The sequence below is a fragment of the Pelophylax lessonae genome (assembly GCF_965119305.1).
Source record: "Pelophylax lessonae genome assembly, chromosome: 10".
Taxonomy (NCBI): domain Eukaryota; kingdom Metazoa; phylum Chordata; class Amphibia; order Anura; family Ranidae; genus Pelophylax; species Pelophylax lessonae.
The window spans coordinates 124245198-124260297 of record NC_138777.1 but is presented as its reverse complement, the minus strand read 5'-3'; the positions used below and the strand labels follow the sequence as shown (position 1 = coordinate 124260297).

The following is a 15100-nucleotide window of genomic DNA, read 5'->3' as shown; positions in this document are numbered from 1 at the left end:
GACAATGATCCAAAACATAAAGCAAAATTTACAATGGAATGTTTCACAAATAAACATATCCAGGTGTTAGAATGGCCAAGTCAAAGTCCAGACCTGAATCCAATCGAGAATCTGTGGAAAGAACTGAAAACTGCTGTTCACAAACGCTCTCCATCCAACCTCACTGAGCTCGAGCTGTTTTGCAAGGAGGAATGGGCAAAAATTTCAGTCTCTCGGTGTGCAAAACTGATAGAGACATACCCCAAGCGACGTACAGCTGTAATCGCAGCAAAAGGTGGCGCTACAAAGTATTAACTTAAGGGGGCTGAATAATTTTGCACGCCCAATTTTTCAGTTTTTTATTTGTTAAAGTTTGAAATATCCAATACATTTCGTTCCACTTCATGATTGTGTCCAACTTGTTGTTGATTCTTTACAAAAAACTACAGTTTTGTATCTTTATGTTTGAAGCCTGAAATGTGGCAAAAGGTCGCAAAGTTCAAGGGGGCCGAATACTTTCGCAAGGCACTGTAAACAAAAAATAGCGTAAATTTTGCAAAAATAACAATATTTTTCACATTTTTTTATATGAAATTCCCCCCAAAAAATTGTAAAAATCAAAATTTTTTAACATTTTAGGCCAATTTGTTTTATGCTACATATGTTTGGTAAAAAAAAAATAGCAAAAAGCGTATTTTGATTGGTTTGCGCAAAAGTTATTGCGTTTACTAACTAAGGCTCCGTTAACATGTCAGCGTATGGATCACGGGCAGAACCGTTGCGGTTCCGCCCGCGATCCGGAGATTATTGCAAATCGCGGGACGCCTGTGCGTTGCCCGTTGATTTGCAATAGACCCCCAAACACTGAGCGATGTTGCCGCGATTTCCGCCTGCCGAATCGCGGTAACATCGCGCAAAAAATATCGCGGGACGCATTACGACCAAAAACGTACAAGAGCTTCTTTGGAGCGTATTGTGTCCTGCAATTTTTTTTGCGCGATGTTACCGCAATTCGGCAGGCGGAAATCGCGGCAACATCGCTCAGCGTTTGGGGGTCTATTGCAAATCAACGGGCAACGCACAGGCGTCCCGTGATTTGCAATAATCTCCGGATCACGGGCGGAACCGCGGCGGTTCTGCCCGTGATCCATACGCTGACATGTGAACGGAGCCTTAGGGAAAGATTTTTGTCATTTTTGTTGTTTTGTTTTTTTTAACGAGTAATGGCGGCGATCTGCGATTATTTTTGCGGGACTGCGACATTGCGGCAGACAGATCGGACCCTTGACTGACATTTTTGACACTTTTGGGGTTACCAGTGACATTACTACAGTAATCAGTGCTATACATATGCACTGTTACTGTAAAAATGACACTGGCAGTGAAGGGGTTAACTATTTTTTGAGAGGGAGGGGTTAAGTGTGTCCCTAGGGATGTGTTTCTTACTGTGATTGGATGTGGCTTGATGTGTAAGAACAGAGATCAACGGTCCTACACAGCAGAACGGTATGATCTCCATTCTTACACAGGGAAGAATGACAGGAAGCTTTGTTTACATTAGCCGGCTGCCTTTCTCCCGGTGTAACGGACGATCGCGAGTGCCCGCCAGGCACACGCGCGGGGGTGTCCGTGACTGAGCGGGAGCACGCCTCCGCCGGCGCGCGCTCGCTCGCTCCCTAGAGCCTCACAGGCTAGCGACATAGACCTACGTCGCTTTGCCTGTGAGGGGCTGACCGCCGCCGTAAACGGCGGTCGGCAAGTGGTTAAGCAAAAGCATCTCACAGTCCATTCCTATGAGAAATACATTTAGAAGAGCCAAAGCCAAACCTGGCGGGTTAAACCGTAAATTAACAAAACTTATTAGAGAAAAAAAATGGCCTTCAAGAGATATAAATCGGAGGGCACGTTATCAAATAATAAATGTGCACACATAATTAACGATGATGGGAGGATGATTACAGAGGACACTGAGAAAGCAACCATGCTTAATGCTTTCTTCTCCTCAGTCTTTACACAAGAAAAGGAGGGTTACACTGACCATGACTGTATGGTTAGCAATACTTCACTGGACTTGCCGCTATGGCTAACAGAGGGTGAAATCAGGGAAAAGCTGGATAAAATTAACACAAGTAAATCACCAGGCCCGGATGGAGTACATCCGAGAGTACTCAAAGAACTCAGTAAGGTTATATCTAGACCACTGTTCCTGATCTTTGCTGATAGTATTTTGACAGGAACTGTACCAGGTGACTGGAGGAAAGCTAACGTGATACCGATATTTAAAAAAGGGCAGAGGCATATTGCAGGAAATTATAGGCTGGACAGCCTGACGTCAATAGTATGTAAACTTCTGGAAGGGATGATAAGGGACTATATCCAAGAGTTTGCTAAAGACAACAATATCATCAGCAGTAATCAGCACGGGTTTACTAAAGGAACGTTCTTGTCAAACCAATCTGTTAACATTCTACAAAGAGGTGAGCTGTGAGCTAGATAGGGGGAGCCCAGTGGATGTGGTATACCTGGATTTTGCTAAGGCGTTTGATACAGTTTCCCCACAAACACTTAATTTATAAAATAAGGTCTGCAGGCATCGACCACAAGGTTTGCTCTTGGATAGGGAACTGGTTAAAGGAGCCTGTCCAAAGGGTGGTAATAAATAACTCATACTCAGATTGGTCTGGGGTGGTAAGTGGGGTGCCCCAAGGCTCAGTTCTGGGACCAATTTTGTTCAATTTATTCATAAATAGCATTGAGGACGGGATCATTAGCTCGATCTCAGTTTTTGCAGATGTAAATTCCTGTGCTGCTGCAACTCTCAACCTGTACAATCCACACTATACACTGACTCTTCAGGGCCCAAACTGCAGGTGCCCCCTTTAACACTTTAAGGGTCCTTAACCAAGGTACCCCCTCTAACAATTCAGGGTCCACCGACTGGGCACCCCCTTTACCGCTAGCTGACTCTTGGATCCCAGAACCTTCTCTGGAGTGGTCTCCACTAACACTAGGCAGACCCCCAGGGTCAATCCACAGTACTCACGACCTTTGTAGGCTTTCCTGGGACTGGACCCCTCTCTCTCTCCACTGGTTCTCGGCACACCAGATCCCCTTCAGCTCATCTCAGCACCCTCTGGATTCTCAGGCAGCACTCAGAGACATTCGCTTCCTCTGACAGGAGGAGAGACAGCCGTACTCTCCCTTCTGGGACTCTGCTTCCCACCAAAGACGCTGAGTCATGCACTCCCCTCAAACTTATACCCACTCCCAGAATCATCTGCCGCAGAATCTGCCTTCTGGGGTAGTTACAAGCCTGAATGTGTCCCTGATTGGGTTTCAACCACTGCCCTATGAGAAACCTCTCACAGAGCCAGTGGGGAGACTCCCCTCTCAGCAGACACACCTGAAAGCCATGACACCCTGACCAAAAATAAATCATGGCCCTGCTGTTAGGCAGACAAGGCCCACTATGCCTTTACCTAGCACCTACCTGTAGGGTGCTACACATACTAGGCGCTTCAAATCTGGTATGGCTTGGAGGACCTCCCAAAATCTATACCAGACCCTTATCAAGGCATTCAGTTCGGCAGGTCAGGAAAGAGGGGGGCGAGCGAGCCCCCCCTTTTCTGAACCATACCAGGTTACATGCCTTCAACATTGGGGGGATGCTTAGCTCTGCCCCCCCCCACCCCAAAGCACATTGTCCCCATGTTGATGGGATAAGGGCCTCTACCCTTCAACCCTGGGCATTGGTTGTGGGGGTCTGCGGGCAGGGGGCTTATCAGAATCCTGAAGCTCCCTTTAACAAGGAAGCCCCTGGATTCTGCCACCCCCATGTGAATGAGTATGGGGTACATAATTCCCCTACCCATTCACCAAAAAAGTGTAAAAATGTATAAAAACAGGAGGCAGTTTTTGACAATTCCTTTATTAACCACTTCCAGCAAACCGACGTACCTGTATGTTGTCTTGAAGAAGTGTATGTCCCGGGGTGATGCCTGCAGCTAGAAGCATTATCCCGATACCTTTTTTTAGAGCCAGTGGTCAGCTTTCTGGTGATACCAATTGATGCAGCTCAGCAGCCACTCAGCCGTTATCACAAGGAGTGGGAAGGTACACCCCCCCCTTCTACCGCCTTCCACCGCTCTGCCACCGCTCTGCCTAAGTGAGTGACAAATCAGACATCTAGCACTGTATTAACTATAAATAATAATAACGTGTCAGAAATAGGCTTGGTCCTTAACCACTTAAGCCCCGGAAGATTTTACCCCCTTCCTGACCAGGGGGTATTTTGCGATTCGGCACTGCGTGACTTTAACGGACAATTGCGCGGTCGTGCGACGCTGTACCTAAACGAATTTGACGTCCTTTTTTTCCCACAAACAGAGCTTTCTTTTGGTGGTATTTGATCACCTGTGCGATTTTTTGATCACGCGCTATAAACAAAAAAAGAGCGTCAATTTTGCAAAAATAACAATATTTTTCAAATTTTTTTATATGAAATTCCCCCCCAAAAAAAAGTAAAAATCAAAATTTTTTAAAATTTTCAGCCAATTTGTTTTATGCTACATATGTTTGGTAAAAAAAATCGCAAAAAGCGTATTTTGATTGGTTTGCGCAAAAGTTATCGTGTTTACTAACAAAGGGAAAGATTTTTGTCATTTTTGTTGTTTTTTTTTTTAACGCGTAATGGCGGCGATCTGCGATTTTTCTTGCGGTACTGCGACATTGCGGCGGACAGATTGGACCCTTGACTGACATTTTTGACACTTTTGGGGTTACCAGTGACATTTCTACAGTAATCAGTGCTATATATATGCACTGTTACTGTAAAAATACACTGGCAGTGAAGGGGTTAACTTTATTTGAGAGGGAGGGGCTGTGTGTGTCCCTAGGGGCATGATTCTAACTGTGATTGGCTGTGGCTTGAGGTGTAGTTACACTGATCAATGGTTCTACATAGTAGAACCGTATGATAAGTGTTTCTACACAGGGAGAACTGACAGGCAGCTTGTTTACACAAGCTGCCTGCCTTTCTCCCTCTCCCCCGCCGATCGCCGAGTGACCAGCGGACATCGGGTCCGCCGGTCACACGCGAGGGGGGGTCCGTGACCGCGCGGGAGCGGGAGCGCGCCGCCGGCGGCGCGCGCTCGCTCCCCAGACCCTCCCAGGCTAGTGACGTACCGATACGTCACTCTGCCTGTGAGGGGCTGACCGCCGCAGTATATGTTCGTGCGGCGGTCGGCAAGCGGTTAAGTGGTTAAAAAAAAACAGTATCACCCAATGTAGATCCATCGTCAAACATGATGACGACGCCACCCCTGGACCATAAAAAGATGGAAAAAAAAAAGCTCCACCAAAGGCAAGCTGCTATATGCCTGCCTTGCCATTTGACAGTTCTCATATAGGTAAAGACAAGGCCACATGGTAAAGTCACCTGGTGGCACTGTCCCCTTGTGACATCACCAACTCAGCATGCACCATTCATTGATGTCACAATGAGGATGGTGCCACCAGATGATGTTGCCAGGTTCCTCCGCCCCTTACCTATATAAGAACTATCAAATGGCAAGCCAGGCATTCGTCATTTTGCCTTAGTTGGTGGCAGAGCGTTTTTTTTTCCGGGTCGGCGGTGGTGTCGGCATCGTGATTGACGATGGATCTACATTGGCGGAAATTGTTTCAGGTCGGCGGTGGTGACGGCGTCATAATTGACAATGGATCTACATTGTGGGGGGGTGGGGGGATTGTTTTTTTTTATTTTTTAATAACTGTGTCCGTGTCTGTGTTCTTTTTAATTTTTGACACTTTTTTGGTGAATGGTAGGAGTACCCCATACTCATTCACATAGAGAGAGGGGGTGGGATCTGGGGACCCCTTTGGTAAAAGGGGATTCCAGATTCTGATAAGCCCCTCACCCTCAGACAACCTATTTTCATTATATGACAAGTCATATTGAAGCCGTCTAGCGTACGTTCCACCTTTTACAAAAAATAAGACAGATTCCACCGCGCTTGACCGCGTTCCTGGAAGAGCTGTACTACTCTCTCAGAAGCAGAATCTGTCTTATTTTTTGTAAGTAGCGTTGCATTGTGCGCAATAAAACACTGTTTTATGGACTTCAATATGTCAGTTTTTTATTTTATTTGAGCATCAAAGATCGTATGCAAGTTGGTGGATAACGGAGTGTGGCATTAACAAGGAGGACTATTGGCAGTCACCGCACCAGTTTTAAGCTCTTTTGACCCCCCAGACTGAAACAGCCGAGGGTCCAATATTTCCAGTGAGTGGGGGCACAGGAGGCGAGTGAAGCACCCTGCATTGGTTGATGTGTTTCAAGTACTCCAGCACTTTATATTCCAGCACCTTATACTTCCAAACACATTTACACACCTTTGTGGATATTTGGAGCACTGTTGCACTTATTTGTGGGACTACTTAGCATTTTATAGTTCATATATTGTTGCACTTGGACACATTATTTTTACTAGGTTTAATAGTTTTTAGGCAAGCGCTGTTTTATTGTCATTTGGTTAATAAAAGGATCATGTCATCTGTAACTAAGTTAATGAGGTGGGCAGTGGTGCGCATGCTTGAAAAAAAAGAGAGAGAAAAACCCAGAGATAAGCAGAAAAATCTCTGCTTAACCCAGAGATAAGAGTGTTTGTACGAATAGTCTCCACCAATGCCTCTATCGTTAAGTTAAAAATCGATGCAAACAACCCTGACGTGTACTATTTGAGTTCCCAAATGTCTTGGACAATAAGCCTGAGATACAGACCAGGGCAAATGGTTCAGAATAAAGTGCCAAGTTGGTAGATGGGAGAGTTCTCAAAAAAAAAAAAAAATTTCTAAAGAACCATTCTCATTTACTGGCAAAGAAATCTATTGGACGCCTTCTCTGCATTAACAGAGCAATGCAAAGAAGGTGTTCAATCCTCCCTGCATCGTGCAGGATATTAATATTATGTCTAGTAGCATCTGCTGCGTGTCTGTTTCTTGTAAAACCCATTTGGTCTGGCTTCACTAAAGTAGGAATAATCTCTATCAAGTGGTTCACCAGCAACTTGGCATAGATATTCACATCCGAGTTTAACAAGGGTATTGGTCGGAAGCTTGCTAGCATGGTAAGTTCTTTACCCTGTTTGGGAAGAGTAACCACATATGCTCTCAGCATCTGATTAGGAAACTATCTATCAGACACTGCATCTTGGAACATAGGATAGGGTAAAATAATTTGTTTAAAGAGTGTATAGTAGTTATTGGTGAACCCGTCTGGTCCAGGTGATTTACCAGATGGAAGAGAATCTAAAACCTTTTCAACTTCAAGTACCATAAATGGACAGTTAAGCAGCTCTAAGTGTTCAGTTAATAGAGTTGGGAAGTGTAGTTGTACAAAAAGGGACTTAATGGAAGCATCTAAGCATTTAGGTGTAGAGGCATCCTCTTTCAGGTTGTATAGGGAACTATAAAAATCCACAAAAAGCATCCGCTATGCATTGAGGATTTAAAAGTATCTTTTTATCAAGAGGGTGGATTAGGTATGGAAATAGAACTTTAGCTCTTTGTGCTTTAATCATTTTGGCTAAAAATGTGCCTGCTTTGTTGTGTTAGGCTTTTAAGTTCAACCTAAGAGACTTAAGAAGTCTATCGTGACAATCACCCGAAATCTCCCTTAGTTCAGTGCATAGAGTAAATAAAGAGGTGGCTGTAGCATCAGAAGGGGACACCTTGTTCTGGAGGCTAAGTTTATGAATTTCAGAAAGCAGTTTAGTAATACATGAATTATATTGTTTTTTAGCCTTAGAGCTTACTTGTATTAGAATGCCTAAATATGGAAAACCATCAGCAAGTATGCAGCAGCTGTATGCCAATTGTATATCGATGCATACCCATAATTTAGACTGACCATGTCAGCTGCATATCACCATCCACAAAGGTTTTGTAAAAACAAAATCCTTAAAAAAAGATCCCAAAAGGATCAAGAGCAGTATAGTATAGTAATATTTGGGGGTATTGACATACGATGACTTGTTCTTCCGAGGTGGCCAGGGACATATGTAGCAGTGGAATAGGTGCATGTAGATAAAGAAGATCCATGTTTAGCATATTGTCACTGCTTGTACTGAGCCGGAAGCCATTCTGGGGACAGTGATGGTCTCACTGGGGTAGAGGAGTGTGCGGCTTGCAGAAGTGGAGGTTCCGGGAGGATTTGTACTTGCTGGAAAAAATGAAGACCCTTATCGAGGGACAAGGTTCTGGTTGTAGATCTCTGATGTGTCACCAGGAGTGTGGCCAGGTATCCCCATTGTTAGGTTATCTTGTGGTTTCTGAGGGTTTTGGTTACAGACTGTAGATTCCTATATAATTGAAAGGTGTATTTGGAGAAAGCCAGTAGCAATTGAAGGTAAGCTATCTTCTTAGGCAAAAATCGTAAAAAATAATACTTTCTGGGCTGTGATATATAAACAAAATAAGGACAGCTATCACATGCAAGCAGTATACCAAAAACTTGTGCCATGTTTATCTTCTAAGGCAGCTGATCTGCACGGTGAAAAGCTGTAAGCAATTGCTTTTTGACTTGAAAAAAACGATATCCTGGGTAAAACATCTCTGGGCATATATTCAGATAAATGAGGAGGTTTCGGCACTCTATGGATGCAATCTATAGTTAGATCTGCAGGAGATAAAGATGGAATTGCTATGAGAAAAACATCACACACATAGTGAAGCAATTGAGAGGGCAAAATTGATTCTGGAATGTCTCAGATCTTTAACCGGTTGCCGACTGCGCACAGTATATTTACTGCGGCAGTCAGCCCCGGCCAGGCAGAGTGACGTAGATATACGTCGCTCGCCTGTCACTGGGTTTTGAGCCAATAGCGGGTGAGCGCGCGCCCGCCTCGTCTCGTTCACGGAGGAGTGCGGGCGTGTGACCGGCGGACCCGATGTCTGTCGGTCACACTACGATCGTCTGTAGAGCGGGAGAAAGGCAGAGCGGCTTATGTAAACAAGCCGCCTGTCATTCTCCCCTGTGTAAAAATGTAGATCAGACGGTTCTACTATGTAGCCATGTCCCACTACAGTTAGAATCACGCCCCTAGGACACACTTAACCCCTCCCTGTCCAATACAGTTAACCCCTTCCATGCCAGTGTCATGCCAGTGTCATTTTTACAGTAACAGTGCATATGTATAGCACTGATTACTGCAGTAATGTCACTGGTACCCCCAAGTGTCAAAAATGTCAGTCAAGGGTCCGATCTGTCCGCCGCAATGTCGCAGTACCGCAAAAAAAAATCGCAGATCGCCGCCATTACTCGTTAAAAAAAAAACACCAAAAATGACAAAAATCTTTCTCTTTGTAAGTAAACGCGATAACTTTTGCGCAAACCAATCAAAATACACTTTTTGCAATTTTTTTTACCAAACATATGTAGCATAAAACAAATTGGCCGAAAATGTTAAAAAATTTTGATTTTTACATTTTTTTGGGGGGGAATTTCATATAAAAAAAAGTGAAAAATATTGTTATTTTTGCAAAATTTACGCTCTTTTTTTGTTTATAGAGCACGATCAAAAAATCGCACAGGTGATCAAATACCACCAAAAGAAAGCATTGTTTGTGGGAAAAAAAAGGACGTGAAATTCGTTTTGGTACAGCGTCGCACGACCGCGCAATTGTCCGTTAAAGTCATGCAGTAAAAAATCGCAAAAAAAACCCTGGTCAGGAAGGGGGTAAAATCCTCCGGGGCTTAAGTGGTTAAATTGTTCCTTCTGAATCGTATCCTATGCCACCTTTGCTTTCAACCAGGTTATATCAGCATGGCATTTGCATCCACAAGTATATGAAGGATGTTGCAAATTCAGTCATTTTATCCTCCGTGTGACTGATTCTGCCCCCCCCCCAAGTTCATATTCTGCTTAATAACCGATCTAGGCTTGATAGTACATCCAATTGTATTGAGGCTCTTAAAGAAGCAGCAATAGGATCAGGGATTTCTGTGTCCAGGGGATTCTGCCCGGGACCACCACTCACCCCAGTCAGCGCTCCCTCCTCATTAGTGGAATTTGTGTCTGTCCTTGGTTTAGATTTGACCGGACTACAGATTTAAGGTGAACAAGGTTCTTTTTGGAAATAGAGTGGCGCTGTGCATGGAAGCTGCTGCTTCCAGCAGCAGAGGAAAAGCAGGCACTAGAGCTCTGGCTTTGGATGGCAGATCCTGGGACCCACCACCATTTTGTTGTAGCCTCTGCTGTGCAGCCGGGAAGAATTCTGTCATCTTCAGGTGTTTAGGCAGCTCTTTGTGGCATCTTGGCATACCACTGGGCGGAGCAGGTTTAAATGCCTTTAGTAGAGAAGAGGGTGGATAGAGGCACCTTGGATGTTGGAGCTGAGTGGCAACGAATACACAGGCCAGACAATACTTCCACAATTAGTGCTCCCTAATCCAGCAGCCGAATGGTTACATACATTGGCTAATCACCGCTTAGTAAGTCATGACAGCCAGGATCAGAGTTGGAATATAAAAGATACAGTAGAACACTCCATAGTACGTTACCCAATACATTTAATACATTGTATTATAATAAATTGCACTTACAATGAAGAAAAACAATCAGGCATCATATTAAAAAGTTTGTACTCCGCTCGGGATCGTGGCCCTGCACAACAACATCAGTGCCAGAGGCAGTTGGTTTCAGGAGTGACGTCATTGCGCATTACCATGTCTGTTTACACCCGCCTATCTCTGGGTCCGATCAGGCCCACTAAAAAATACAAAAAAGGACTCTGTCTTGTTTCATTTCGACGAAAGAGATCAGAGGTATATGGACGTAAACAGACATCAGAGTCTGTCTACTCCTGGCCGTCCATAGAGTGGCCTCTGCCTGTATCTATTCTGCAGATACTGAGTAGACATGGATGTATCATCCTCCCGCTTTGCTCAGATTAGCAGGGGATCAATTCACCTATCCCCTGCTAATCCCAGCAGAATCTATCCCATGTCAAATGGGCCTAAATGCTAGAGAGCCTAGAAACACTTCTTTGTTTTTTTGGTGCTGCAATTATAGTGATTACAGCTTGGTTGAAGCCCCAAGGTGCTGGGCGGACTTTCGCTCTCTGAACAAACCTCAATTGGTCTTGTGTAACCATGAGAAAGTAAATTCAAAGCTACTACAGAAAGGGTAATGGACCAAATGGTTAGACAGAAAGTAAATGTAACTTACAGTTTACTAAACGTGCTATGTTAGAAGCAATTTTGCAACAAAGGTTCACAATGGCAAAAAACATAAATAAACACCAGAATAACGAAAGCTGCACAAACTTATGAAAGCTGCAAAAACACAAACTGTTCACAGCAAAGTTTCTGTAACTCAATCAGGATAACGTATGCCTGCAAAACATAGTCTACATAAGACTTTGTTACAACAAAGAGTCAAGCTAACAATCACTACTTCAGTAAAACAGCTCAAAACATAGCTATTTGCATTTATCTTAATAAACAGTGTTTCTCATAGTAAAGTTCGGGTGCTCTGAAAACACAGGTGAACAGCTGGAGGTATCCAAGGCCCAAGGATAAAATGCCACCCCACTAGATCTGGAGTACTCTAGAAGGAAACTGGGAGTGGCTTTCTGGAAGCTGGAAGTAGCTGGGTCTTCTGGAAAAGCTGTGTGCTATTAGGCTCCTGCATGGCTGTCCGCATGCTGGTTCTGACAGGGGAGGGCCTTTCAACTGGCTGCTGATCTCTTGCCCACATACTTCTGCCTCATCAGGCGTGGTCTTTCTGAGCTGCTTAGGGAGTAAAGCTGAGGAACCTATGCTTCCTGTACCTGTCCACGAATCCCGGGGGTTGTGGAGTTGAAGATGCCTGTGCCTGCATCTGAGAATGAGTAAATAGGCACACTGCAATACTACCCTTACAAGCAAGGTAACCCACCACAAGGTTATTATCTACTGTTGCTTTAAAAAAAAAAAAACTGGGTCAAAGGGGTCCTATATAAAGATAAAGGGAAAGTGGAACAAATAAATGTTTCAGCTGCAGGATACCTCTATGCATAGAACATAAGAATTTGGTAGGCAAAGGTTTATAGTTATTCTGATGGCTAATATTAGCCAAATTGTTGAATAATATGTAGTACACGTTTGTCTTACATGTCTTATGTTATTTTCCAGGTGTTGGCTATACTGTGATATTAATAGCACTCTATGTGGGCTTCTACTACAATGTCATCATCGCATGGTCATTATACTATCTGGCATCTTCCTTCACCTCTGAGCTTCCTTGGACCACATGTGGGAATGTGTGGAACACTCCAAATTGCACTGACCCAAATCTTCTCAATGCTTCTCTTTTTGGAAATGGAACAAAATACTCAAAATACAAATTAACTCCAGCTGCACAGTTTTATGAGTAAGTTTTTTTTAAAGAGATATGTTTATACCACTTGTCCTTTTTTGCCATTTAGTACAGACTTCAAGATAATAAAACTTTACTGCATATCATGTCACCATCCCAAAGCTGGTATGAACAGATGGTTGTCTGAATTTCCAGGGAAAGATACACAGACATATGTATAAAGTGTTGACGTTTTAAGTCTCAATATGCTATGCAAAGCCTTGTGCTTGGCTTAGTAAAACAGTACATTAAATACTGTGTTAAAGGGGGTATTATTACGTTTTTTCATTATTTTTAAATTATATGCAAAGTTTACAGAGTTACTAAATATTATTTTTTTATTTAAAAAACAAACATGTTATAATCCATGGCTCCGTGTAATGGTTTTGCAAAGAACTGCCCTGTTCCTCCTCTACAATCTTGGCTTCTCCTATTCTTCGTCTTTCTCCATAGCAAGCCATTTGCTATGTGAGCACAAGGTTTCTGCTTACTCCCAAGCTGTGTGTCTATGGAAGTGTTCTCCATAGACACACACAGCAGGGCTTCCTCCTCACCTAAAACAATAAACATTGGGCCCTAGCATATTTTTAATATTCATATATTCCCATAGGACAATCACCCATTAGGATGTTGTCACCATAACCAAACATAAAGTGTACAACAAAGCCCTGGCAATAGACTACCTGGGAAACCAAGGGGGTTATTTTAGTGACAAGAAAGTCATAATAGGATTTTAATAGAAAAAAAAATGTACTTTATTTATGGCTAAAAACAATTGACTCCTGGCCTCAGAGTCACTCAGGTCAGCAAAAGGCACTATCAATTTTGATGCATACAAAAACAAACAAACATAAAACTCAGACAGGAAACACAAAATCTGGTGGGCATCCAGACGCCAAATGTCAATACACCTGTGGGCTGTCACACGATAACACTCGCTTAACAATAATAGATTTGGTACAAGATCAATATAATTTAGAGTGGCAGCCGACGTGTGTAAAGCCCCTGGGGAATAAAGCTCGAAAATAACGTGCATTGCAATGCAAGAGACTATATATGCATTAACAGCAATAGGTAAAAATACACGGAATGGTATAAGACACAGGCAGCCATATGGTTGATAGCCAGATATAATGTTTAAGAGGCGATAGAACACATCTTCCAGGCTGGCATTATGACATGTATTCCAACATATAGTACAGTCCAAATAGGATGGCATCAGTTCCCTTAGATATATCGGGGGGGGTTAATTTTGCTCTTTGGGGCCGTTCAGTGGGCCGTGATAGTCTTGATAACTGGAGTATAGTAATGTTAGCTGGGAGGATGTGTGGTAGTCAAGATGTAGCAAATCAACATTTAGTCTGTCAGCTAGCTATAGTGTCAAGGCAGTGTAGTGTAGTTCCAGCAGCCAGGCACAGTCAGCTATTTTACCTCAGAGCCATTCACCTGCAATTACTAGATGCAAACTTATTGGGGCTAGGCGAGGATGTGTGATAGCAAGCAGTACTTTACTGCACTGCTGAGTCACTTGTAAATTTTGTGATCTCTGTCCCGGCTCTTCTTATAAAGGGGAGTCACTGGCTACTATTCATCCGCTCCTCGAATGGTGTCAAAGTTCTCCAGTATCGCCACTATGCCACCCTCAAACCAGCTCTTAGTCCTACATCACAAGGGCATCTCAAAAGTGACGTCATGTGATGCTGATTATGTCAACGCGTTTCGCTAGGGATGTATTGTAGCTTCATCTGGATTCCTCACTGCATTTGATTGACAGCAGTCACTCCTGCTGCTGCTCGAGGCCCTGTGTGATAAAGAAGAGAGGAGAGAAGAGATGCAGCCATGCACAGCAATGGATCTCTTCTCCCCTCTCTTCCCCTTCACACAGGGAAGGGGAAGGACAGAGAAACATAAAGCATTTTTTGCCTTAATGCAAGAAATGCATTAAGGTAAAAAACACTTTTTAGCTTTAGTATCATTTTAAGGTATCATATCAGGTTAAAAATGTCTTCTCTGCCTGTTTCAAGCGCTTTTACATAATTCATATCAGTGAGAACTGCAACAGCTCAGAGACCTTTAGAGTTTAGGTCATTAGACAATTTATTGTAGGCGTGTATGTGAATGAGACAGCCTTGAAGACAATGGCATGTGTTCCTTTATTTTGTTGTTATGTTTAGTTTAGACTTGTGAAAAGTGAATTGACAGTAAAGAAGAAAAAAAGAGGAGGCTATACTTTAAGGAAAGAGATAAAAAGGTTAGGGTGCACAGGGTGTTGTTTAGGGTTGTATTGCGCATCAATTGCACTTCCTTTCTTTAATTCTTGCAAAATTGTGGTGGTATGGTGGAGGCTTCTGAGACAAACTTTTGTTTATTTTATTTTGATATAATTTGATTGTAGCTGGGTGGTTCTGAGTGGATCTATCCATGTGGATGATGTGCTATTCTGCAAATTTAACTAATACACGTTTTGCTAATAAATATGAAAGTAAGAGGTGCACATGGCATTCATAAAACCTTAGTAGTCACATATGTGTTTACATTTTTATTTTTTTTTTAACGTGTAAGGGTAGTGTTGTACCACTGTACAGATACATTTTAGAATGCTGAGCTGAAAACAAACCTCCCTATCTGAAAGGTACTTAACCTGACATAAAATGTAAAACCCAGGCATACATAAATCAAGAGGTGCTTGCATCTACCTATTTAAGCTTTCAAAAAGTAAAAAA

The 15100-nt window shown here is 43.1% G+C and overlaps 1 protein-coding gene across 1 annotated transcript in view; it reads left to right on the top strand.

Annotated features, from left to right (window-relative positions):
* The window catches only part of SLC6A2 (solute carrier family 6 member 2), a 670903-nt gene that overhangs the window by 132611 nt on the left and 523192 nt on the right, over positions 1-15100 (top strand). Inside the window, exon 3 of the mRNA XM_082270398.1 lies at positions 12155-12392. Coding sequence (XP_082126524.1) covers positions 12155-12392 — 238 coding nt within the window. The remainder of the gene's footprint in view (positions 1-12154; positions 12393-15100) is intronic.